This window comes from Aythya marila (genome assembly GCF_965140915.1).
Source record: "Aythya marila genome assembly, chromosome: 2".
Taxonomy (NCBI): domain Eukaryota; kingdom Metazoa; phylum Chordata; class Aves; order Anseriformes; family Anatidae; genus Aythya; species Aythya marila.
The window spans coordinates 99140386-99166590 of NC_139043.1; the positions used below are offsets into that span (position 1 = coordinate 99140386).

General features: G+C 35.8%; 1 protein-coding gene across 2 annotated transcripts; it reads left to right on the forward strand.

The window, feature by feature from the left end:
- Nucleotides 1-281: 281 nt before the first annotated feature.
- TMX3 (thioredoxin related transmembrane protein 3) lies at nucleotides 282-25464 on the forward strand. Of its 2 annotated transcripts, XM_082752937.1 has the most exons (16): nucleotides 282-350; nucleotides 503-563; nucleotides 4619-4658; nucleotides 6298-6421; nucleotides 7947-7992; nucleotides 9906-9986; nucleotides 10850-10949; nucleotides 11182-11259; nucleotides 12664-12730; nucleotides 14934-15032; nucleotides 15859-15916; nucleotides 16761-16814; nucleotides 17117-17173; nucleotides 19920-20049; nucleotides 22238-22306; nucleotides 23348-25464. In XM_082752937.1, exons 1-16 carry the CDS (start codon nucleotides 302-304, stop codon nucleotides 23612-23614), a joined length of 1380 nt encoding a protein of 459 aa, XP_082609063.1. In that variant the 5' UTR covers nucleotides 282-301; the 3' UTR covers nucleotides 23615-25464. The 2 variants fall into 2 exon arrangements, with proteins under 2 accessions (XP_082609063.1, XP_082609064.1); XM_082752938.1 differs by lacking the exons at nucleotides 282-350; nucleotides 503-563; nucleotides 4619-4658 and adding an exon at nucleotides 4730-4947.
- The last annotated feature ends 741 nt before the right edge of the window (nucleotides 25465-26205 follow it).

The following is a 26205-nucleotide window of genomic DNA, read 5'->3' on the forward strand; positions in this document are numbered from 1 at the left end:
CTACAGCCCCACACACGAGCACAAGCCTTCCACCTGCTACCGAAGGCAGAAACCGCGGGGACGCCTCAAGCATTGGAGACCCAGCTTTCAGCTGCCCAATACCCTCTGCGTTCCCAAACGCAGCTACCCAAACGCGGCGACAAGAAAGACAGGAACGAGCCCTGCGGATGCCCGGGCTGTATCCACCGCTACCCCCCGAGGCAGCAGCCACCGCCCACCTCCTGCGCCCATGCGCGGCGGTGAGAGGTCGGCACCGCCGCCCGCCGCTTCCCCTTCCGGCCCTGCCAGGGCTTCTCGCAACATGGCCGCGGCGGCGGGCGGCCGGCTGGGCAGCCCCCTCTGGGCGACAGGTGGAGGCGGAGGGCTGCGGGGGGAGCCGGGGCTCGGGGAGGGTTTTGAGGGATGCAGTGGGGGCTGCGAGAGGGTCCCGGAGGCGCGGGGGGAGAGGGAGGAAAGGAGGTGGCTGCGGGGGTTTCTCACGGTGCGCTTTTCCTTTGCCTAGCGGTGGTTGCGTTCGCACTGGCATCGTCAGGTGCGGTTTTTGTGGAGGACCTGGATGAATCGTAAGTGCTGTGTGTGTGTGTGTGTGTGTGTGTCTTGCGGTGTTAATTAAACGTTGGATGGCTTTGGGGGGATTGGAGAGGCAGAGGGGGAACACCAAGCTGGACCCATACCCAGACCGATGGCTCTGTGCAGCGTGTGGTTGTCTAGAAAATTACACTGCAAAAAGTTCATTTCTTCATTAAAATTAATGGCAGAAAGGCTGTGGCTTGCGTTTGGTGGTTGTCATCAGCTAATCTGGGGAATGTTTTAATTTTGAGGATTTGTTTTGAGGTATTGTTACGGGTTCTATTTCTAAAAACGTTCTCAGGCTTTCTTGTGTTTATTCCACCAAGTAAACACGTTTTCTTTTTTTTTTTTTTTTTCCTACCAAAAAAGAAAGAACAGTGTTGATCTGGTAGCCATCCCAAATTTTGAAGCTGATTGTGCTTCACTAAATTCTCCATATGCCTTTGCCATGTGGCTGCCACGGGGAGTTGGGAGGAAGGGTAAATGTGTGTTCATGCATGGCCAGAAACGGAGGAGGAAAAAGGCAGGCTTGCTCGACTGGTCCACGGCTGCTTGAAGCACCAGGTGTGTTCCAGCGTAAAAATGTGCTCTTGCAGCAAATGTAGCCCTAACGTGGTGAAAGTTTTGAAATTGGTACTCCTAGTTGTGTACTGTCTTTACTTGCTTCACTGTAGTAGTTCTGTGGCAATGTACTTGCTGTTCCCACTAAAAACTAACTTAATGAAAATGAGTATAACTTCTTTTGGCCAGATCAGCAAGTTGGTCTGACGTACTAGAAAGCAGAGTGACTATTAGAGTGAAAACAGAAAATATAGAAAGTATTTGCTATCAGAGAAGGCATTAGATAACTGCTTCATAAGCTTAAGTCAGTCACAGGTGGTTTCACGAGGCTTCAGTCCATGATAAATTGCTTCATTTAACTATGTGGTCAGAAAGCCATTCATTTCTGTTTTAAATGTACTGCTGATTCAGCTAGAGCAGATAATTGTGGGATCAAATGAGTTGCAGTGAAGTTATGGGGGAGGGAGTGGGCATGTATTGAAAGGGCATCAAAGAGAGATTCCTCAGCATCTCTGATTGGTGTTTAAATTGTTATGAAAGAGTAGCTGGAATGCAGGAACTGCTTCGAGTTGATTTTCAAAGCTTGTTTTTGTTCTATGCCTCATATTTTCATATCTCATACTGAAGATAAAGAGAATAAGTGAATGAAGTAAAGTACATTTGCTCCCACATCATGTTCCCATATCATGTTTCCACAGGTATAAATTTAAATGTAGTTGTTCGGAGTAAAGAAGCATAATTCTGTTGTCATGTAACTTTTGTGAAATAGCTGATAAAAGAAAAGCCTGTTTTAGAACTCTTTTCATTTTCAACTATTTAGCTATACCAATGCCAGAGTTTACAATTGGGAATATGAATTAAGTAGTAAGTTGTTCAGGATTATTTTTTCTTTTTAGCTAACTGACAAATGGGGGGGGGGGGGAGAGAGAGAAGAAGAAACTGTGAGCAGTGAGTGGTAGAAGCTTCTAGTCTCCCAATTTTGCAGATAGGAGCAAAAACTCCATATATTTTGGGTAATGAAAGCTTTTTTAAAAAAAAAACTTTTTTGGTAGTTGCAAATAATGCCTGCAAGTGCAAGCTGCAGGTCCCTTTCCCAAGTTTGTAGGACAGAAACCAACAAGTAGCAGGGAATAACAGATGTGAATTACTCATCATCACCCAACTGGGTCATTAAAGGGATGCAAAGTTAGAGTGATGGTTCCTATCATTTTATTCTAACCTTACTGCCTGCTGCCTCAGATCAGTACTCATCCTGTAATACTTACTGAGTTGTTGCATTGTGATAATGAAGTAACCTGACTAAAAAGGAAGTATTTTTTGCGGTTTGTGAGGATGCTTTCGGAGCTTGGCCCAGGATCAGAATCATCAGAAATGGTGCAAGGGAGAGGGGGGAGTGGAAGCAGCGGCTGGGTTGGTTTTAAGTCCCTTGAAATTTTGGCCTTTGTCTCTATGGGGTACATAGTTAAATGGAGGTGAGGGGACATTTGATCACGTAGTATTCCTCCAAATGTTGGGAGGTTGTATGTTTTTGAGACAAATCATTTTGCTTCAAGGATATGCAACACCTGTATCATCTTTCTACCAGTATGACTGTACCTGTGTCTGCTGGCTGCAAGAGGATTGCATAGGACAGTTAATAAGAAAACACTAAATTTTATTCTTGGGAATGTGTTTACATGCCTTGAAACAGCGCCTGTAGAAAATGCTGAAATACCTGTTCGTACAGATAATTTTTCTTCAACAGTGCGTATAGCTGCTTTGATATGGTCTAATAATTTAATCATTGACAAAAACAACTATCTGAACTCAGGCTAGTTTTGGTAACATTACGCTTTGGATTTTAATTTCTGTGGATGTTGATGTTTTAACTAAATAGGAGCTGTTAAATCAGCTGTACAACTTAGACTGCAATTCTAACAATGCTTAGTTTTTTCTCATAGCATCTTAGGCCCAGTGAACGTGCTGGCAAAATTGCTAAATTCCATTGGAATGTCCAGTCTTCAGATGGTACCTTTCTTTCAGTTTCTTGCTGTATACTAGTTTTGTAAGACTCCAGCCTACCTTTCCAAGCGCTTCAGTGTTCTGTACAATTTCAATACTGTTTCTTATTTCTGTTCTCCCTGTCACAATGACAGGAAGAACAACTCATTGTAAATTCTTGTTTGTACATACTAAAGGTAATACTCCAAATGCAAGCTTAAGCCCAGTACCTGATGCTTCAGTAGCTTCTTTCTGCCTCTTGCATCATGGCCAATTAGTTGTCTTCATAATTGGAAGGTAGCTGGACCTTCATTAAAGTTCTCAAGAGATGCAAGGCTCTAACTAGTTTTCAGTAGTTCTGTAGCACGTTTTTAGTGAGATGACGTACTAAAGTAATCGTGACTTTGAAATGTTGCTTTACTGTAGCTACTAGTTATGTTAGACACTAAAAAATACCTTTTCCACTTTAAGTTTTGCAACCTTGATATGCCATCAGTAAAACAAAAAAGGGTTCAAATTACCACAAGTTTGTAATTAAAAGTTTCAAACGTAATTTCTCTTAATTCTAGTTACTTTTATGAAAGCCCATCTTTTTATAACAAGAAACAACTTTACGTAAAAAATGTAGTTTATTTAATTCTTAAAATAGAAATAGTTAAGTAATTAGATAATTTCCATGATTTTGTTGTAGTAACAACAGTGCAGTGAAATGTGTAAATAACATTTCAAGAGGTACCCAGGGATTTTGATGCATCATGTTCTATTTTTGTTTGGATTTTTTGCATTTAGCGACAGATTTGTTTTTAGTAAAGATAGTCAGTTCACTAAGATGTCCTTCCTCTAGCATTAAGAGTATTCAATAGTACCAGAGTAATAAATTATTTTCAAATTATTTATTTTCCATTAAGTTTTTTCATTTAACTTTTATAAAAATTTAAACTGATAACACCTGTAGTAGATGAAAAGGGGCAGAGAGGTAGAATGTTGAAGGAGGTTGAATTAAATTTGCTCTGCATGTAACACAAAAATAATTTAGTGTACATTCAGTAAAGCTAAGATTAACAGTGCAAATCAATGTCTAGGAAAGTGAATTGGTTCCTCTACAAAAATGTTATGTATTCTGAATAGTTAACAGTATGCGGTGTTTAATATAACAAGAACAGCAAGAGAACACTTCTGCTTAGGTCACATATCCTAATCAAATATTTTTTGAGGTTTTGGTATGTTTTCTGGGTTCTGGTTTCCTTTTGGTCTTGGCAAATGGTCATAGAAGCATAATTGATTAAAAAAAAAATTGTGCACATGCAGAGGCTATTTTAGTGAAAAATAACTTTCCTCCTTTTCCACACCTTCTCCCCATTCCAAGAAATAAACAAAACAAATCTGGTATCTATAGTTTTATAACAGATTAATTGTAGACTTTTACTTCATTGCACACGCCGTTCATATATTTATTTGCAGATATATTAATATATATTCAGATATATTTTATTTTCTTCCCTTCTAGGTTTAAAGAAAACCGTAAAGATGATATTTGGCTTGTAGATGTGAGTATATGAGGAAAAATTTGAAGGCTTTCTCTTCATTTCATACCAAGCTAATAGAAATCAAAGCATAAAACGTATGATGTAGTAAGGCTGCTTCATCATCTGGAAATTCATTTGTATGTGGTGCAGAAAAATTACGTGACTGTTCTTTTGACAGGATGGATAAGCAATCTTCCTGCATTGTTCAGAATGAAACAGGATTTAGACTGAGTATTGAATGCAGACAGGCTTCATCCTATATTTTACAGTCCTTAAAAAAGGAAAGCAGATTGTCTAACACAGTGAGGAGGTAATTAATAACCTGCATGCAGAATTTTTTTTTTTACAATTCCATTGTAACTACATCACCTAATTTGTTCTAGATATGTAGCACTACAACATCAAATATATGAAAGGTTTCTTTCTTTCCAACATACTTGGAAAGATAATAAAGATGTAATATTTGATTGGTGAAAACCATATATGCTGCTTCGTGATTGATTAGACAAAATCCAACTTTATCTGCTTGTGATCTGATCTTGTTATACATTGAAATTTACGTTAGAATCTTCCCTGTGAATTTTACTGAGGTGTTGCGGCAAGACTTAGGCAGAAAGATAAAGTGAAGTCTCCCAGGTCACCCTGGCCTTGACAAAATGGGATTGATTTTACACTGTGTTTGTATAAAGGTGGTTCCTGAAAAAAATGAAATCTAGAGAGTCAGCTTTGAGAAGTATGCATGTCCTCTTCCTTTTGGCAGATAAGTTCATATTCCTGGATAGTTTGATTACATGATGTTTTAACTTTCCATAAATAGAGAGAAGTATTTTGAGAGATTTTTTTTAATAGTTGATACGCAAGTCTTTTTTTTAAAGAAGAAATGGTATAATAGTGCAGCAACTGAATGCATTCCTTTCAAACTTTCATACTAAAAGTATTACCAAATCATAAAAGCTCAGCTTGTCACTTCAGCTTTGTAAGTAACATGCAGGCTTACTGTCTTACAACTTTGTCGTGGTTTAACCTGGCCGGCAGTTAAACACCACACAGCTGTTCACTCACCCTCCCCCCTCCCTCTCTGGGATGGGGGAGAGAAATGGAAAGTGAAGCCTGTGAGTTGAGATAAAGACAGTTTAATAAGACAGGAAAATAATAATAACAATAATAATAATAAAAACGTTGATAATAGTACTACTAATAATAATGTGTACAAACAAGTGATGCACAATGCAATTGCTCACCACCCGCTGACCGATGCCCAGCCTAACCCCGAGCAGTCTGGCCCCCCTCCCCTGGCTAGCCACCCCTAAATATTGTTTAGCATGATGTCAGATGGGATGGAATACCCCTTTGGCTAGTTTGGGTCACCTGTCCCTGAGCTGGGAGGGGACAGACCCAGAAGCTGAGACGTCCTTGGCTTAGTATAAGCACTGCTCTGCAACAATTAAAACATTGAGGTGTTACCAGCACTCTTCTCATCCTAAGCCAAAACACAGCATTCTACCAGCTACTAGGAAGAAAATTAACTCTCTCCTAACTGAAACCAGGCCAACCTTAAAGAAGAACACAGTTGGAAAATAAATCTTGCTAATGTGTCCGAGGGCTAATTAACTTCTCTTTCTTTTTTTTTTGTTTTTAATGCAATGTATTTCCTTCTCAGTTTTATGCACCTTGGTGTGGCCACTGCAAGAAATTGGAGCCTGTGTGGAATGAAGTGGGTATAGAAATGAAAAACATGGGCTCTCCAGTAAAAGTTGGGAAGATGGATGCAACTTCGTTTTCTAGTAAGTATTGTTTGGTAGGAGATTATGTCTTCGCAATCCAAAGATTTTCTGAAATCTAAATAATTCACCCTTGAATAATTCCTTCCAATATCAGAAGGAGGTGCAGCTGGGTGCACACACATGGCTATGAAGGAACATGAATGGTAGCTGTAAATAATTTGTATTCCTGATGGGAGCGTGAAGCATCGTGAATTGTCTGAACTTTGGGTAGCTTGTCATCAAATGTTGAGTTGGAAACTAAATATATATAAAGCATTCAATAAATTTTGCCTCTGGTAGCTGTATGGAATGAGGATGCAGGTGACACCTTATCAGGTGACAATTCTGTTGCTGTCAGTTGAATTTTTGTGCAGGTTTGACTCAGAAGTCCATTGAATGTGATCAAAGGTAAAAATAAATCGTGCTTGGGTTTAGCATAGTTGCTGCTGTTTGCCTATACCGCATTCTTCATATCACCAGATGATGATGGTGTAAATAAATCTCTTCCATGATGCTGAGAAAACTTTAGCAATCTCCATAGCTGGAATGTTTTGAAATCCAAAACAAAAATCAAACCTGTCTATTCTGTAGTTTTTTCAACTGTGCTTTAAGAGCTCTGCAAGGAGAAATAATCTACCTAGTGACAGCTCTTGTGATTGAATATTTTAATACACTAATTCGTTCTAGTTTTTAACAAAACAAATATGAGAGGAAAGGATCAGAATGAAATTGAGCAGAATCTGTGTGTTTCTCAGATCGGTCTTCATTGAGTTAGATGCAAGTATGTGAATTGCTAGTTTAATTTGTATTTCTCTGTAGTTAGGTTTTTGACCCAGGCAAACAATCGTAAGACACAATTTCTGAATTGTTACGCAGAGCCCTGCAGACAGGTCTTCCCATATTTGCTCCTCTGGCATCTGGTTGGTAGCTACAGTATGTTTATGCTTAAAAGTATTTAATTTTTGTGCATTTTTAGTGCAGGGTTTAGGTGTTTCCCACCCCCACCCTTGGCAGGGAATTGCGGAAGCATTGTTAGAAGTTAGACTAATTCTAGACTTTTTTTATTTTAAGGGTTCTTATTTTAACTTCTGGAAAACACTTAATTGGCTGGAAGGTACTGTTTAAAGTGGCAGTTTGTGTTCACAACTGGGGAGGATATTGTAAATTATATTGTAAGTGACAAATGTGAGGCAGGGTGGGGGCTGGGGAAAAGAGCTGCAATTGTCTTTTTTTCTTTTTTTAATCAATTTGCAAGCAGCAGGTAAGTGACTGATTGCTTAGAAAACCTATTTCTGGTGAAATTGGTTCTCATGCAATTTTAATTCTGGCATCTAAATCGGGAGTCTATGCTGGGAGCCTGCAGTACCACAGAAGGAGGTCCAAAATGTAATGAAGTTTCCTAGCAGCAAATTTTGAAAGGAAATATTGAACTAATTGGTAGGTTTTTTGTTTATTTATGTGGCTTGAATAGTAAGCGCTGTTTAAGCCTTAAATTAGGAGAGCAGGAAACACTTGGTTCAGTTTGGCATTAATGCATGTATTTCAGGTATTGCATCTGAATTTGGAGTGCGAGGCTATCCAACAATTAAGCTGTAAGTTGATGCTTCCCATTAAATTATTTTTAAGTTACCTTTCCTAAAACTGATCCAATAAAAGGAAGTGTTCTCTATTTTAAAAAAAAAAAAAAAAAAAAAAAAAAGCACCATCTCCTCTTGATGATATCAATGATTTTGGCTGGGCTGTGTTTTGCTTTGAAATTCTAATCAAGATGCTTGATATTACTGAGTTGTTTTTCTTAAAAAAAAAAAAAAAAAAAAAAAAAGTTTAGCAAATTTGGAGTTCGGTTACCTTCTATTCCATATGTAACTTTAAAAGTGTATAGAAATATATATCATATATATGATAAGAATGAAATATTAAAACGATTGTTATGCACCAATTTATTTTTTTTTTTACCTTAAGAGTGATTCAGGCAGTAAGTACATACCTAAGTCTTCCCATTAATTTCTATAAGTTGCCGATTACACTTCCTTGTTCTTAATTACGACTCCCTTCTCTTAAGTGTTCCCAAAAATCTTACGTAATTGACAGCAGCAGTTATTGTACAGGGTAAAATGTGAGAGCAGTTGTTTGGCAAGGGGCGTATATGTGGCTTTTTTTCTCACTTAACTAACTGAAAAATTGATGGAGGATAATATATGACCTTTTTTTCTTTTATGTCATGTGCTTATAATATGTGGAATGTATAGTCTAGTACAAGGTCATGTTAAATAAAGAGTTATTAATTTTAGCTACTTTTCACTGAATATGTTGGGCTTTTTAGCAGTTTATTGTTTAAGCAAATAGTGTTTATAATATATATTTGTTCAACTTAGGTTTCTCAAAAATGGGTTAGACCTTTAGCATATTAACCTTTAGGGATGAAAACTTTATTGGTGTATAGAATCATAGAAAATTGGTTTAATGGCTGCTTTCTTCACGTGGATTTTCTAAACTTATTTGGATTCAAATAAAGCCCTGTTAGAATGTAGTAAATCTTACTTGAATACACTTACAGTGCACACACATTGCATTCCCTGCTGACAAAGAATAACAAACTGACCAACACTTCTTGGAAGCTTAGTTTAGTAGACACATTTAGAAGATTTTGCAGGTCATTTGGTACTTTTTGGTTATTAACAACAACAAAAAAAAGTGATGCTAAGTTTTTTTGTTTATTTTTGTTATTGTATTATAAGCAAATATTCCCTATGGCAGGTGTCTTTACAAAGTAAACGACTGCTGTGCACTAGAAAAAAAAGTAATTACTTTTAGAAATCAGTAAGTTAGGTATTCTATAAACAAATTTTTACTCCATGATTCCATTAATGAATTTTTTTTTTTTTTTTAACTGATAACTTGTTTTGGCTGATTATTTGACAAAATTGCTTATCTCTTGCTAACAGATGACTAAAAGTGTGAAGATTGTATAATTACTCATAGAATAGAATCAGAGAATGGTTTTGGTTGGAAGGAACCTTAAAGACCATCCAGTTCCAACCCCCCTGCCATGGACAGGGACACCTCCCAGTAGGCCAAGTTGCTCAAAGCCCCATCCAATCTGGCCTTGAACACTTCAAGGGATGGGGCATCCACAGCTTCTCTGGGCAAACTTTTCCTCACCACCCTCAGAGTAAAGAATCCAAGTCTACCTTCTTTCAGTTCAAAACTGATCCCCCTTGTCCTATCTCTGTATGCCTATGTAAAGTCACTCTGTCTTTTAAGCCCCCTTTAAGTAGTGAATCACCTTGCTTGACTTGTGGGGCTCTTTTGATGCAGCCCTGGACGCAGTTGTACTTCTGGGCTGCAGGCTCATATTGAGCTTTTTGTCTACCAGAACCCCCAAGTTCTTCTCTGCAGGGCTACATGTACAGCTATATTTTAGTTGGTTTTATTCTATTCTTCAGAATCTGTAGCTTTTTAATATGTGTTCCTTCTTTCCTTTTTGCCTTTACTGTTTATCCAGCTTAAAAGGTGATTTGGCATACAACTATAGAGGACCTCGAACAAAAGATGATATAATTGAATTTGCTAATAGAGTAGCAGGGTGAGTATACAGTTCTGTAAGACTACTTGTAGGTTTTCTGAGGTGGGCCAAAAATGCAATTAAAAAAAAAAAAAAGGCACTAGCATGAAAAGTTACATGCAATATACATGTAGTTGCATTTGAGGTTGTTGTTGAGAGGCATGGAGAAGGTGAATAGAGACTGACTAGTCATACTTGCACTTCTTTATGGTACAAGAACTAAGAACTAGGGCTTCTCAAAGTAGTGAAAAACTACTTTGTAAAAAGTAATTTTTTTGAAAAACTACTAGTAAAGGAAACTCATGGAAGCCAGAGACAAGGATACTGACCTAAATGTTGATTAATATATAGAGACATTACTAAGACGATCTTAGTAATACTGAGAGGCCTTTGGGGAGAAAAAAGAATCAAGCTACTTCGTTTCATCCTTAGATATCAAGATATAAATTCATCCATATGAATTTCTAATATTAATTATTGTTGAGAATTCTGTAGTTCAGGAGTGTCTGTGATCTCTAATAACTAGAATTTTTAAAGAATATTTATTTCGAAGACTATATCCTCTGCCTGCTGTCCTTACATACAGCAATTTTTCTCTCAAATGATCGTACAGTTGGTAAATGGCTTGGGTGTTAACATCGTGATAGCGTTTTGTACGACTTTGTACAACTGACTTGAAATTTGTGTGTTATTTGAGGAACATAGCAAGTTAATTGGGAGGGTGTTTTCTGTTTTTAATAGAAACTGAAATAATAAATTAAATGAATTTGAATAGGGAAATTTAGAAAAAGAAACCACCTGTCTATTTTCTTGGGGATTTCTATTTGGGTTTTTGCAGCTTGCAGAAACTAAGATTTTTTTTTTCTTTTCTTTTTTCTTCCCAGACCTCTTATCAGGCCACTTCCTAGCCAGCATATGTTCGAACATGTGCAAAAGAGGCATCGTGTACTTTTTGTGTATGTTGGTGGGGAATCTCCTTTAAAGGTTTGAAACTTGATTAAATAAAGTTATTTATTTTGGCTCTCCACAGACATAGTTTAAAATGTCTAAAAAGTTTAGAGACTGGAGAAAGTACATGCTTGTAATAAGTGTTTTTACAATCTTTTGTCCTAACCATATTTTCTAATGAGTCATTGAAGATAAGGTAAGTTGCAAAGCATTCCTTTGAAGCATACTCGAAGTTGAGACATTAAAAAAATGTTTGTATCTTTTGCAGGAAAAATACATTGAAGTTGCTTCAGAACTAATTGTTTATACATACTTTTTTTCTGCCTCAGAAGATGTGCTACCTGAGGTAAGCTGTTCAGCTCCTACTGTTTCCATAGAAATGGGAGAGCTTTCCTCTGTAGGTTCTGGTACCACAGAGATTGCTTACTACAGTATATTGGTCTTTGATAAATTTCAAACTAATTATACTAACATTCAGATTTTTTTTTGAGTCTGTATGAGGAAAAAAAACACAAACTAAGTTTGTCTACTTGAGTTGTATTGTACAAATGACTTGTTCAGTAATATTACTGAACCAGTTAATATAAAACCAGTTAATAAACTGGTTAAATCACATTTATAGTAAATCACAAACCTATTCAGAAATATGCATACTTCATTTCTGAGCTGACACAAAGCCCTTGTTGCTCCTGGAAGCCCTTTCACCAGCCACTTTTATAAGTAGTTTGAGTGTCTGCAGCATGGTATGCCACTGGTAACCATGAGTATCAGGGAGTTCAGTGAAAAATAAGTTATTTCCAGTGTGTGCAATACAGCTGATAAAAATGCTAGTCCGTCCAGTCTGCTGACTGCAGAATCTTACTGTAGCTCTTGGAAGATGGAGTTCTTTGGTGGAAAGGAAATAATTTTGTATTTAATCACAAGGGTGAAAAATTGCTACCACTGTTGTTAGTCTAATCATTGTTACTTAAGTGCTGAAGCAGAATCAAGAGGCTTTTTCATTTCTAGTTATCTCCAAATGGGATCTCTGTCTGCTTAGAATCTGACAACGCATAACCTTGAAATTAGTTTCAGATTAGCAGAGTGTGAAATAGTGTATTTTTTATAGCCATCTATGTATTCCAATGTCTAGAATTAACCTTGCTCGTTAATATGAGCTATTACATAATAAGCCAATTTGTTTTTACATTTTGTTCCAAGAAAGATAATGCAGAATGATTACAGAACATGTCAATTAGTACTTGTGATACTGTTCTTATATTTTCAAGAAACAACAAATGTGTCTCTATTTCCATTAGCCTGAACCACAGGAAATATAGCCCAGATTTAGTGGAACACATTATTAATGTTACTCTTTTACTATTCAGTATTGTTGACTGACCATTTAGCAGAAGCAACTGTATTACAGCACAAATTGAGAGCAGAGAACAGTACAGGATAGATGGAACGCTCATGTTACGAGCTGTCTAAAGTTAATGTCAAACTTCAGTAAAACTTGCTTCATGCTGTTGCAGATACTATTAAAAATCCTGCTTGGTTTCTAGTTTGTGAGACCTACCTGTCAAAAATAGGTTTATGTAGCATTACTTTGTGGTAGATGGAAAATTGGGGGTGTTTATGTTTGTAAATGTACACAGAATGTTTAAATGTAATTCAAAATTTTCCACTGGGCTACGTTTCCACGCTTCTGAGATGATTGTTTAAAAAGATTTCTACTCTTCCATGGATTAATTGAACATCTCTCTTTCAGTATGTGACCTTGCCAGAATTGCCTGCTGTTGTTGTTTTCAAAGATGGAACTTACTTTGTATATGATGGTAAGTAAAAGTGTACATTACCTTAAGACAAGATACTGAAAGCATATATGGAGAAACTGGAAGAAGCGTAATTTTTATGAAGGTCAAGTTGGGATGGTGGGAAATTTCCCAGTTTTGTGAAAAATAACAGCTATTTCATGAAGAAATAAGGAAAAATTACTTACTGAACACAGTGCATTTGAGAAGGGAGTGGGTTTTATCAATACTGAAGTCGAAGTTAAGGGGGTTACTTTGTGTTATTCACTGAGACACAGCTTCTAATATTACTGCTTTGCTGGCATTAAAACACTTAAATATTTTCCTTCACTCACTGTCCAAATCAATTATATGAAAAGTAGAAGAAAACTGCTGCTGAAGAGGAGTCACGTAACACAGGCTTTGGGAAATTCAGATACAATGAAAAACGGTATCATATCTAATAGGGGAGTTTACTGTTCCAAACATTTAATCAGATTATCTCTAAATAGTCTTCCTGACCATCATATCTTTCTCGTGGACTTGATTTGATTTCTACTCTACTTTAGTAAAGTAGCTTTTTGTGTCTTGATAATACAGGCTGTATATTTAGCACAGCAATTCTTCCTTTAAAAACTGTGAAGGAAAGCGATCCTGCCTTTATTCTCAATATTAAAATTTAGAGAGACTTAAATGACATCTTTGAGCATATGTGACTTTTGTGACTTGTGTTTGTGTTACTTATATATTGGTAGTGGGAAAGGATCAGGCAACATAACATTTCCCTAGATAACTGATCAAGCATGCCTAGAACAGTTGAACTTTCAGTCTGTTCCTTTTCTGTCTTTTCCATTTCTGAATGGAAAAAGCTATAGCTTTTTCCAAGCGCCTCCCAAAAAGAGTTGAAGGGGGTGTGAGCTGTTACTGCAACAGCTGATGCACGATTTTAGGTGGCATAAACTATTCTGACTGGCTTGTTCAGCTTGCAGACTGTAGAAAGTCCACCTGAGAATAATACTGTCCTGAAATACCAGTGACAGAATGCCTATCATATAGATAAAAAGGGGATGTGTGTTTTAAGCTTACTTTTTCTAATTTATTTTGTAAAAATTTTACTCATAAAGGACTAGAAATGTACTGTTTGCATAATTTGTTTGATTTATACTATAACAGATTGGATAAAGTTATACATCTAACACGTTATGAGAGGCTGGATAAGATTGTATGTTACAATTGAGAAAAAAATTGAAGATCTCAGTGAAAGGAAATGGTTTAGCAAAATTCACTTCTGAGTTCTGGCCTCATCTGTATTTTTTTCCATAGTAAGGGATGTAGCTCCGTGGGAAGCTTTATACTTGAAATTGCATGCTACAGTCTTAAGACAGTTCAGCATTAACCTAAAATTAGTGATGATTCACTCTACCCAATGTTAGGATTTAATGCAAATTTATTTAATATACATTTATATATGTATGTTTGTAAATCTGTGCATCGTATGTTTCTTTATGGGTCAGAACATCTAGCATTTGAAATTGCAGTCTTCAGTATAACTGATTGTGAATTATATGTAAATATTTGTGTTATTCACAACGCTGTTAATGGATCTACCTTTTCTGGACTCTTCTGTTTCATTTAATGTTCACAAACATTGCTTTGTGTATTTTTGTATCTTTTCTCTTAGTCTGAAACTCTTAAGGTTTTAAACTGTTCCTTTCTGTACTGGGTCACAGTTGTCTCCTAGAATAGTATCGTTTATCCTTGACATGACCAAAAAGTAGTCATCAAATCAATTTTTCATACTTTTTATTTAACAATTGAAAATAGCATGAGAAGTTTTAAAACTGATATGTCTAATAATGTGTCTAACAACAACAAAAAGAAGTTTGCATCTGCAGTGCTGACATTATTTCCATGGGTAAAACTTTGACATTTAATGTATGGAGTTACAGCCTAAATCTTCGGTAGAGTATAGAAAATACTTAAGTATTTCTCTGCCTTTCACTTCTTTTGGAATCTTTGGGAGGGAACAGGGAGGCAGTTGAGAAAAAGTCAGCTGGTCATTGGAGCAGTTTAGCAATGAATGTAGCTTATAGTAAACTTAGTATTCTGATTAATACTAATAATTTAGGAATGAGAGCATACTGCCCACCTGACATTAATAAATCCAATTGCTCACCTTACAAAAAAAAAAAAAGGTATTTGTTAATTCATGATGTGTCTTTAACTTCTAGCATTACTTACTTTTTAGAATATGAAGATGGTGATTTGTCATCCTGGATAAATCGAGAGAGATTTCAAGGTTACCTTAATGTAGATGGCTTTACGTTATATGAACTTGGAGATACAGGTGAGATGCTGCTGCATTTGAAGTTTGATCTCTGAAACTGAACTTAGGCATTAAGGAAAAATAAAGACCACTAAGAAACAGCACTAAAATGAAAAACTGCTTGTTCTGAAAGTTAGAATTAATGATGTCTGCTGTTTTTTGAAATTAGTTGGACCTTTTCTACTACCTAGAGTCTTCATCCAAAGCCTGCACTAGTCCTTTACTTACAACATAAAGATGTCTAACCCTGTGGTATTCACAAAAGCTAAGTAAGGCTTTTAATTTAACAGCAGCGTAGGTTTTCCATGAATTATATGTTAAGTCTTGGAATACTGACAGTTTTATGAACATACTTTAAAATTTTGAATGTGGATGAACTTAGATGTGTGTCTGATTCAGATACCTTTAGAGTAGATATAGTGAGGAAGGAAGACTACCAAGTGCCAGAATGGACCTCTCTCTGTTTCAGAATATTTTAGCATTTCTTTGGTAAATTTTTTTTTTCAAGTTAAGTGGAGCTTTGCATCCAAGTGAATTCTGGAATGATTTCTACTGCTTTTAAAGGCATGCATACACTGAAGTAGCAGAAGAAATGCTATCCCTGTTGATTATTTCCAGGTCAGGATACCTTATAATTTACCTCCCATTTAAAAAGAAGTTTATATTCAGTGCATGCATTGACTTGTTTGAGGTTTTCAAGGTCATAAAATGTCTATGTTCTTATATATTTGTGAAAAAAACTTATACCTATATTTCAAAGACTATTTGCAGAAATGTTGCAGTATTTTCCATCTGAAAACGTGTGTGTGTTTTTAAATGGTTTCAAGCATTCTATTCCTTATTTTAGGAAAACTTGTGGCTATTGCAGTTATTGATGATAAAAACTCTTCACTGGAACATACCAGGTACAGAATTCGGTATTGGTGACACTGGGAGAAATGTGCTTGTATGGTGGAAAACTACTTCATTGATTTACAGGATATTGGAAGTTTTAGTATTCAGAAATGCTAGGTTAAGTGGAAGGTTTTAACTTGTGAATGTTCTCTAGCATAGAGACTTCAAGCATACTGACTTGACTCAATTTATGGCTCTGAAGCTCATGTGGGTTTTCAGGGGGGTGATGCATGTTTCAGGATCACTTTTCTCCTACTTACCAGTGAGATCACAGGAACAAACAGTGATTGCATAGTCTTTTAACATGGAAGACAGTACTTAAATGCACGTAATTTTGAGATAAACTTGGTGAAGTTAAACAAAAGAGTTCATCTCAGCTGCATTAAAATTAATTTAGTGATGGTTGACAATTAACTTGCAGAACTTGCATCCAAAAAAAACCATTTTTGATTGAGTTAGAACTTGCTGAAGAGACAAGGAAAAACAAGACTTTCCTCTGTCTCTGATTGCACATGTAAGAAAGCTAAGAAAACATCTAAATATCATATATACTATTTTCCCAGATCATCTGTGATGGTTTTTTTTCAAGGTGGTTGTCTTAGAAGGTCATGGAGCAAAACAGTATGATAGTCTTTTTCTAATGTTGACATTATGTGGTAGATAGCCTTTCAACCCTTTTAAAAAAAAAAAAAAAAAAGGCAAGATGAACAAGGTGTTTTTTTGTTTGAGGGGTAGGGAATCCTAAGTGCTGAGGAGATACTATTCCCCACTTATTGGGGAAATCTAAGTGTTTGGATTTTAATGGAGTATATACTGGGTTTTCAGTGTTGTTTTTTCATTTTTTCTCCCCTCCAGACTAAAATCTATTATTCAGGAAGTTGCTAGAGATTATCGGGATCACTTTCACAGGTATGCACACATTTCTACAATATCTTCATTTAACTTCAACATTAACCCTTCCAAGATGGTTATTTTTTCACCTGAGAAATGTTACAGTATCTGTTTTTTTTAAATTATATGCTGATTTCAATAAGACCAGTCCATTAATAGTGTTTTGGCTGGCTGATTGTCCTGCAGCATTGTCAGTTTTTTTCCATTATATTGCTGAGTGTGTGCTCTCATTTTGAGTTACAGTTATTTAAACGCAAATTTACTTTGATGCTGAAATCCATTATTCTGTTTTGTTTCTTTTTATTATACATTTCTTATAGGGATTTCCAGTTTGGCCATATGGATGGAAACGATTACATAAATAGCTTACTAATGGAGTAAGTAAATTATTATTTCAGTATTCTTTCTGCTTATATTTGTTGCTAATTAAATATAATTTAACATATCCTTCAGAAGAAGTGCTGCCTTTCATGGATTAAAAAATTTATTTCCTCAGAAGTCAGTATATAACATAGTATCAGTTTTTTGTTAAATTAAAGCTACATAATTTAATGTTACAAGTTTGGCCTTCTGGTAGTGCTGATTGTCGGTGTTCATCTTTTAGGTTTACTTTCTTAAATTAACTATTAGAACTGTTTTTTTTTCCCTTTGGTTAAATTTACAGGACACTAGCAAAATCAAAAGTTATGTCAAGCTGTAACAGGACATATAAATGTTTATTCATTAGCTATGTTTTTTTTTTTATTTCTGGAGAGGCACATTCATTCGTATTGGTGCATTTTTAAGGCTGATGTTTAAGTGGCTCTTGCTTTATGAGATATCGTTTTCTGAAAAGCAGTTGAATGAAGTAGAGGGTTTGCCTGAAGTTGTATAAGATGTCTTCCTAAAACCACAGATAGGTGTCTTATTTGTTCAGAAGCTGGCATTGGAGTATCAGTTATCAGATACTGTTAATTCCTGGTTTCACCATGGATTTGAGAGTTGAAATGGCACACAAACATATACATGTAGACAAGCAGTATAAAATGTATAAATGATTTTGTATGCACCTGGTATGTACTTTTTACCTTTTGAAATACCTAAATAGCTTAAGATGCTTCACATTTGCCCTTATTTTCCAAAAATACATAATTGGAGAGTGAGGTTGCCTGGCATTTATTGTTGACTACTTCTTCTACTCTGGCTTTCTGAGTGAAGGAAGAGGGTAACTGATTGCTATACCAGCTCTGTAGTGGGAGAGTATTCCAAGCCCCATTCTGAGAGATCAAAGCTCAGAGCCTGAGTATCTGCACTAGCATGCAGTGTCTGTCTTACACGGTGTCTGTCTTCTTGTATCTGTCTGATCTTGTAGCTGTTGTGGATGCTAGATCTAAGACCACAAGAGGACTACAAGGTCAGAATAACAAACTGAGATAGATACTCAAATATTCCATTCTAAACTGTGCAAATGTGTTTGTGCCACTAAAAGTTCTAGAAAATAAATGGAGAATCTCGAGGCACTAGGTCTGTATTTCTGTGATTCAGATTAGTACCTGAAGAAAAGTAATTTGAAAACAGCTGTGTCTAAATTGAAGTTAAGTGGTGTGATTATTGATATAGTGCTTTCTAGTTGCCAAAAACGAGACCCTCTTCACTTCATTATTACCTTGCCTATGCAGGCTCTGATGTCTGTCTGCTGAGATGCCTCAGCTTGTTTATCTGGCATAAGTGTTTGTTTTTCTGACAAGGAGATATGGGGGGTTATTTTGCTGATTCAAAACAAACAAGCAAAAAAAACAACACCATGTCTTACTGTGTGGTCTGCTGAGTACCAGAACCAATGTACAAAGGAACTAGGGAGGGAAATGAGTTCCCTAGGAATGATAAAATGAAGGGAAAGAAGGCAGAACTGCTATTTACAGCAGAAGTGATCTGTTAATAATTGCTAGATCTGTTCAACTGGATTGTCTACGTTAATCTACAAAATTCGTGAATTTACAATTTGTTGTGGTTTTCTGGGGAAGTTGCTGTTAACAGGCTTTTAGTTTATTTTATGAACGAAACATGCATTTCCAGCATAATTTAAAAGCACTAAAAGAAAGCAGTAAAATCTGTTCAGTGATATAAGTGGTTCACATGGTTACCTGAATAATTTGAGTAAAAGGTTATTGCCAGTCCTTCAGTTTTCCACTAGATGGCAGCAACTGGAAACAGGTAGAAAAAGCCTCTGGAAGCACAAGGAATCTATTGCAGAATATGTTTTTATTCTTGTAGATGTGCACAGCAACAAATTCCCTTTCTTCACAAAGGACAAAATAATTCCACCAGTAGTCCCTGGTAGAAATATACTTATTGATTTACCTATAACTCCACTAGTAGATACTGTCATTTATTTCTCTCTTCAGCAGTGGATGAGAATGCTTCTGTTGAGTTAAAAATAATAGTACTTAAAGCTGTGCACAAAAGAAGAAAGCAGAATATTAGGTCTTTTACTGAAAGAAGAGATGCATCTTTGTGGAAGCTGAGGTACACAGCATCATTGTAATGTCAGCTATAGGTATCTTGGAATTCCTCAGCTCCCTTCCTGATTCTGTGATCCTTAGCAGTGATTATGCATGTGAATGTAAATTGATGACTAATAATGGTTTAAAAAATCTGTAGTTTGTCTGTTATATCTAAAAGCTATGTAATAAAACTTCAGTTGGTATGTTTTCCTCTCTTGACTTGACACACAGAATTTGATTGATTAGAGCTGATCAACCGGGACTGAATTTTTGGATTAAAGTTTTACTTTTGTGCACTAAAGTAGTGTATTGTACTAATAGTACATTTCAGATGCAAAGCTACTGTGAGATCTTACTAATGGGCAAGTCACAAGCTATCTGATTTACAATCGCTGTGGGCATGTAAAATACAGTAAACTTCAGTAGCTTCACTGGCACAGATGAGAAGGAAAAATATTGAGAAACATTCTTGTGCTGTTAAGTTCCTTCTTCCTCCTTGTCTTTAAGGAACTGGTATTAGGAACTCATGCGAAGAGAATATTAATGATGTAGAATGCCATTAAATGATGTAGAAATTTGAACTGCAATGTTGTAGGCAGTATTTCTTTAAATCTCAAACCTTTGTGTTTTATGTTTCCAGTGACTTGACAATCCCTACTATTGTTGTTTTGAATACCTCCAATCAGCAGTATTTTCTACCAGATAGGTACATTGAGAATACAGAAGACATGGTTCAGTTTATTAACAGTATCTTGGACGGCACAGCTGAAGTAAGTCTTCATTATGACTTCAAATGTGTGGCTGGTGTTTGTTTAATTAGATGTTAAAGTAGGAAAACAATTTGGTTACTCTAGTTGCCCAGTCATGTATTTCTTCCTGTTCTGACTTCTTGTCTTGGGTGCTGTCAATAAATGCATGATTCTTAGTTCTTGAGGAGTGCCTTTGCTCACAGTTCTGACCGTAGTACCTCAGGTAGAAAGCCAGAGTGGCTTTGTTGCATAGAGCATAATGTTAACTTCTCTTGATTTCTTTTACTGTTGTTGGTAAATGGTGAGCTTTTTACTCTTCTCATGTTTTGCCTTTAAATATTTATTTAAAATTTCTCTGGACTGCATAATTGAACTTTTTTTTTAGTGATGAATTAATAAATTCAGTAGCTTGATGAATGGTAGGTTCAAATTCTAAAGTGGTGGTGTACTTCTGCATATTTCAGACACAAGTTTACTACTCTCTAACTGCTCTAAATAATCTTTCAACAAACCTCATCAATCCCCACGGAATTGATGGCTTGGTCAATTTTTTCTTTTAATGTTGACAAAACAAACTTAGGTTGCCTTTACCTGCAGTGGACTGTAAATTGGGCAGAAGGCTGTGTTATATGGATGAGGAAAGATTGTGGATCAGAGCTCTCATTTGTGCTCACAGAACAAAGCCTGCAATGAAGGGAGACAGTGCTAACAAATCATTTGGCTGACTTCTGGAAGAAAAAGCCTGTGCTGGTTTAAGACAGTTCACTTTGTATTGAATACTTGCTGTATTAGCTGAATCCCACATCGTGCTATACAAGTAGTTTTAGGTTACTAGATGGTGTAATGACAAGCAAGTCCGTAGGCTGTTTCAGCCATACAGAGTACTTTGGTTTACTTTGTCTGACAAATTGATGTAGCAACATAATATGGGTAGACTTAAAATATGCTTGCTATTCATGACTTTACTGGCCATGTTTCCAGTTGCAAGGCGAGGAGTATTCCAGTAACTTATTTGGTGGCTCTTTGTTCTTCAGTTCTCACTTCTTTAATACTTTTAATTTTTAATATTACATTTTAAAATTCTGAGTTATGTTTTTATTACATTTGTTTAACTCTATTTAAATATGTCCTTACGGTGGGAACAACAAATTAAAGTTTTTTTTTTTTAACTTTGAGAAACTCTGTGTTTGTGATGCCTTGTGTTTTTGTCATAATATACGTTATGTCTTGTTTAGCATATTTCAGCTAGAATGATTAAAGTTCTGTCTGAATTCACATCTTGTACATGTATGTGAGAGGACTCACACAGGATGTGATTTCATTTAAGTTGGTATCCATAGACTGAAATGGCATTACTTCAGCTGTGTTGAGGCCCAAGAGATTGTATAGCTTTTGAGGAAGGACAGTCTTTAAAGTATGCTGGTGAACACACACATATAACACACACTTTCTGAACCACAGTGAAATTTTGGAGGAGTATAACACTCCTATCTCCCTTTCTTAGGAGGTGTTGGAACCTTGTTCCTTTCTGTACGGTCCTAGGTTGCTTTCTTTGAATCTTTCATTTTTATTTGTAATTTTGGAGGGGTTGGGTCCGTGTCACGCTCTGATTAGTTGACTTGCTCCAAAATGTAAATTTTCATCCTATTTGTTTCTCCAGCATGTTGAGAAAGGTGAAGACACATCCTGTTCGATACACAAATTACCTTCAGACTCATATAGTATTTTGAAGGCTCTGCTAAGTTAGATGGTAGCACAGGTAGAGTCTATCATTGCTAGACAAAAGCATTTTTTTTTTATTACACCTGTATATATTTTTGTTGCTTCTTAGACTTTTCTAACTGCTTCTGTCATTATCCATAAATAGATATCCTTCAGCTGCAGGAAAGTTCAGAAGATCTCTGCAATTCTGTAATTGTTGCATTGGAACAGTTGGTAATTTCTTCTAGTGTTTCTCTATGGTGAGATGTGTTAGAGTGACAGTTGACTTGTAACCTATTGTTTAAAACAATTGTGAGAGAATTTTTTGAGGCTGTTGAAATGTTTATCCATGCTTGAAAAGTTGAAGTGTCTGGGCATGAGATGCAAGAATAATTACTTTTCATTTCCTTCTAAAGGGAGTTAAGATTGCAAGGTCTGAATAATGAACTTTTGGAATCATAACTGAAAAGTGTCAGCAGTTCTGACATGGTTCCATTTGAAATTTCAGGCACAGGGTGGTGATGGAGTTCTACAACGAATCAAGAGAATAATCTATGATGCCAAGTCTACTGTAGTGGTAAGTTTTATTTTTTGTAACAAATGGTAATGTTGTCAGTAAAGATACAAACCTTTTTCAGAGAGTTTAGAAATACTTTATATAAACTTGTTCCTTGTTCCTATATGCACATGTGCATGCACACGTAATATATGTGAAGTTTAAGCCTAATTAACTTGATTAAAGTCTGAATAATATTTGCCAGTGTGTTAAATGTTGGATATATGTGACTTCATTTTTTTTCACTCCTTTTCTATATTAAAGTATGACATATTTTAAAGGATAGAACAAGAAGAATTCAAAACCTTTTCCTTGACCTTCTTGTCTTCCTTTGACTGAGAGTAATAACACTTTAATGTTCTGAGAAATGTTACGGTTTCAATTTAATTAGTTAGGGCACAGGGGAATTAAACACTGTACTTGATGTGGTTTTGAAACAAATATTTTTATAATTCTTAGAGGTTAGCAATGCTTAACAGCATTTTATTGGGAAAATGTATGTAAATTTGTTTCTTCGTTTGTGTTACACAAACAAATGTGCTGTGAATCTAAATTGAAACTTGTATGTTTCTTTGTGTAACTTCCAAACTTTCTGTGCAGTGTTCAGGCATCAGTTTCTGAAACCAAAAGTCTTCCTCTTGTTCAGTGAAGTTTTTCAAGCTACTCTTTAATAGGAAGCTCTCTAATAACAGTGTTTCTCAAGAGGACTTGTGATGACTCAAACTAATCTTTTAGAATGAGGCAGGCACAAATAAGAGTTAAAACTGGATGTTTTAAAGTGTTATTTTAATGCTATTAAAAATTGTTTATCAAGCTTCAGACAATAAAATATGTAGTTGGCATGTTAACATTAATCATCCTATTGGAATGTTGTTGTATCAGTTCTGAGACTTTTTATAAACTTATAGTAGGAATAGTTAAAACGACACCGCCTTTCTGCAGCAAGCTTACTCAGTTCAGATGTTTCTGAATAAACATACAGAATAATAAGAGATGATAATAATGTGGTAATTTTGAATGTTCAGTGAAGTTTTTTTTGACTTCAAATTTGTGTTCCAACAGTCAGTGTTCAAGAGTTCACCACTTCTGGGATGCTTTCTCTTTGGGTTGCCCTTGGGTGTCATCAGCATTATGTGTTATGGAATCTGCACAGCTGATACAGATGGAGGGGTAGATGAACATGAGGCAGCTAAAAAGGAGAACAGTGATCGGGAGCTCACAGATGAAGGCAGTGAGGAAGAACAAGAAGAGGAAAAGAACGAAAACTATACAGAACTTTCAGATGGAGATCTTAAACAGAAAGACCTATTGGAAAAGAAAAAAGACTGATCAAAGAATTATCTAGAATTTTCAAATAGACTTATTTATTGAAGATAGTCATTTATTGATGATCTTCATGTAAGAGGACCTTTTTGTCTGCATTGTGGTAGTTTTGACTTGCATGTGTTCAAATTTTCTCAGATATTGACAGGAAAAAAAAATTGAAATATGGATGTTTTTTATTGTCTTTAACGATTATCAAAGAAGGAATTTGCAGGTACGATTTGACACTTTTTGTTTTGGAAGGTTTGGATCGTTCATTTCCAGAACAGCAAGATAAAGATAATGCAACTTGACATCAGTATATGTGATGAGCTACTAATAATATAGCCCAGCTAAACACTGATAAAATTAAGGCTGAATACAAAGAAAGTTTAAAAGAGACCTGTAAAGTCTTTCAGAACCTCATAGCTAAAGATAACTTAGAGTTTTTCTAGGAAGTCTCATGTTCTACCTATTGCACATTATTTTTAAAAAATATTTTATCAAGTTAAATATAAGTTGCTATAAATTAGAGGACTTTTATCATGTACTAATATAATTATTGGCAGTCAATAAAAGTTATAATGAAAGTTATAATACACAGATGCATGAGTTGAAAGTTTTGTTACCACTGTAAAGAAAAAAAAGTCTAAGGAGATCAGGAATTTTTTTTTTGGAAAAATGCCATGTGATTTTGAGTCAACCCTTTTTTCTCAACCCTTTTTCCTTTTGGGAGGAGAAAAAAGAGGAGTTCATAGAATTTTGAATAGCAGGTGTCTAAGTTCTTTCATTTCTTTCTTTTCTCTCTATGAATTGCCTTTTTTTCATTTTTCCATTTTATTTGCATAGTTGGTTGTAAAGAGTAAGTTGAGTTCCTTGCTTTTCAATGTTTTTTTTAAATCTGCAGAATACTTTATGTAGTTTTAGCATGTATGTGAAGAGCGAGATGCTTAAAAAATGTGCTTTGAGTCGTCTTTTACTTGATGTAGAGTTGTGTTATGTTTTAAAAAAAAAAAAAAAAAAAAAGTCAGTTAAGGACAAACCCGTAAGTTTCCTTGGACTTCAGCACAAGTCATTGCTAATAATCAAAATGCTGGACTATTAAGGCAATAAGATGCTTTGTTCGTCTCTTTTCATAAGTTTTCAAGTACAAATGAATTATGTTTAATTTTGGCTCAGGATGGAAACCTGTGGCTTTTGACTAAAAAAATGAAAGTGGTCAGTGCAACACCACTGTTCATTCCATAATGTATAATTAAACAAACAAACAAAAAAACAACAACACCCAAACCTGAATTCTGCTGCACTGCGAGGAAGTGTTTCAACTGTGAGCTTTCATTATTGTGGTTATTTTTGTGTTTATATTCCAAGTAGTATCCCAAGACCTTGCTGAGAAATCTTCTGAGATATGGACCTAAAAATTACAAATACTGTGTAAGAAATAGATCACACTGGGATCCATTACAATTGTAACATTCAACTGCAGGAGTCAAGACAAAAACATGTATCTCAGTCACTTCTTAATTGTATTATCAATCAGATGTGTACTGAACTATTGAAAATTTAGCTTGAAATGTACTGCCATTTTCACCAAATCCTTTTCTCAGCTATATTCAACAAGGCATAGGGAAAAGAAGAGCATCATATACTGGGTGTGTCAGAAGTGATATGCAATTAAGAGATTTACTGTGGTCATGCAAATAGTTTAGAATGCTATCTGAGGGAAATCTGACATTTTCCTTTTTTTTCTTGAATCTCAAAAGGTTTCATAAAGCAACTTCACTGTAGTAATTTCTTCAAATTCATGAAATACTGCTGCTTTTTGAATTCAAGTGTAAGCCTTTTGTTTTTTTCTATAATAAAAACATATAAAAGTGCTTGCTTCTTTTGCTTAATTTGCACTGTGTGAACTTCAGATGTTACGTATTCTGTAGGAGGCAGTATTTCCTGGAACTCCTTTTAAACATACTTTAGGCCCAGAGTAATTCAGTTCAGAAATGCAGCTGGCAGCTTTTAAAAAGAACAATCAATTCAGCTTGTCTGATAACTTCTCTTAAATATTTTGAAAATGTTCTCCAGATAAAGGAGTGAATAGTTCATAGATCTGGGATGCTCACTAAATAAAACAAATGCATTTTTGAAAAAAAAAAAATTAAGTACCAATTCATTCTATTAGCATACTTGCAAATTCCTGTAGCAGTTTCTTTATCAAAGGGAACCTGAGGTAAACTCTTCTATTATACATGTATGTTTTGGAAAGAAATTGATTGAGGGTAGACCTGACACTTGGCCATGTGCAATCCGTTACTGCTTCAGTGTTTGGGTTGTCTTGACAGATGCTGTCCACACTGTGGTGCGCACTGCTTAAAGGATGGCGTAATTATATTTTGATAGATCTGATGTGTTGAAGCTGCACAGAGGAGCTTAATGTTCACAAAATCTAAAAGTGAAAGGTTTAGCTTGCTCTGTTTTGGCCCAGAACTAATTTACCCATTCCTCTTTTATCAGCACGTTTGTAGAAGTTCTGCTTGGATGGGAGTTCTGATGGCAGCCAGATGCACAAGTCAGTGAACAAGGTGCTGCAAAACCCGAACCTCTGTAAAGTTTTGCTAATATCC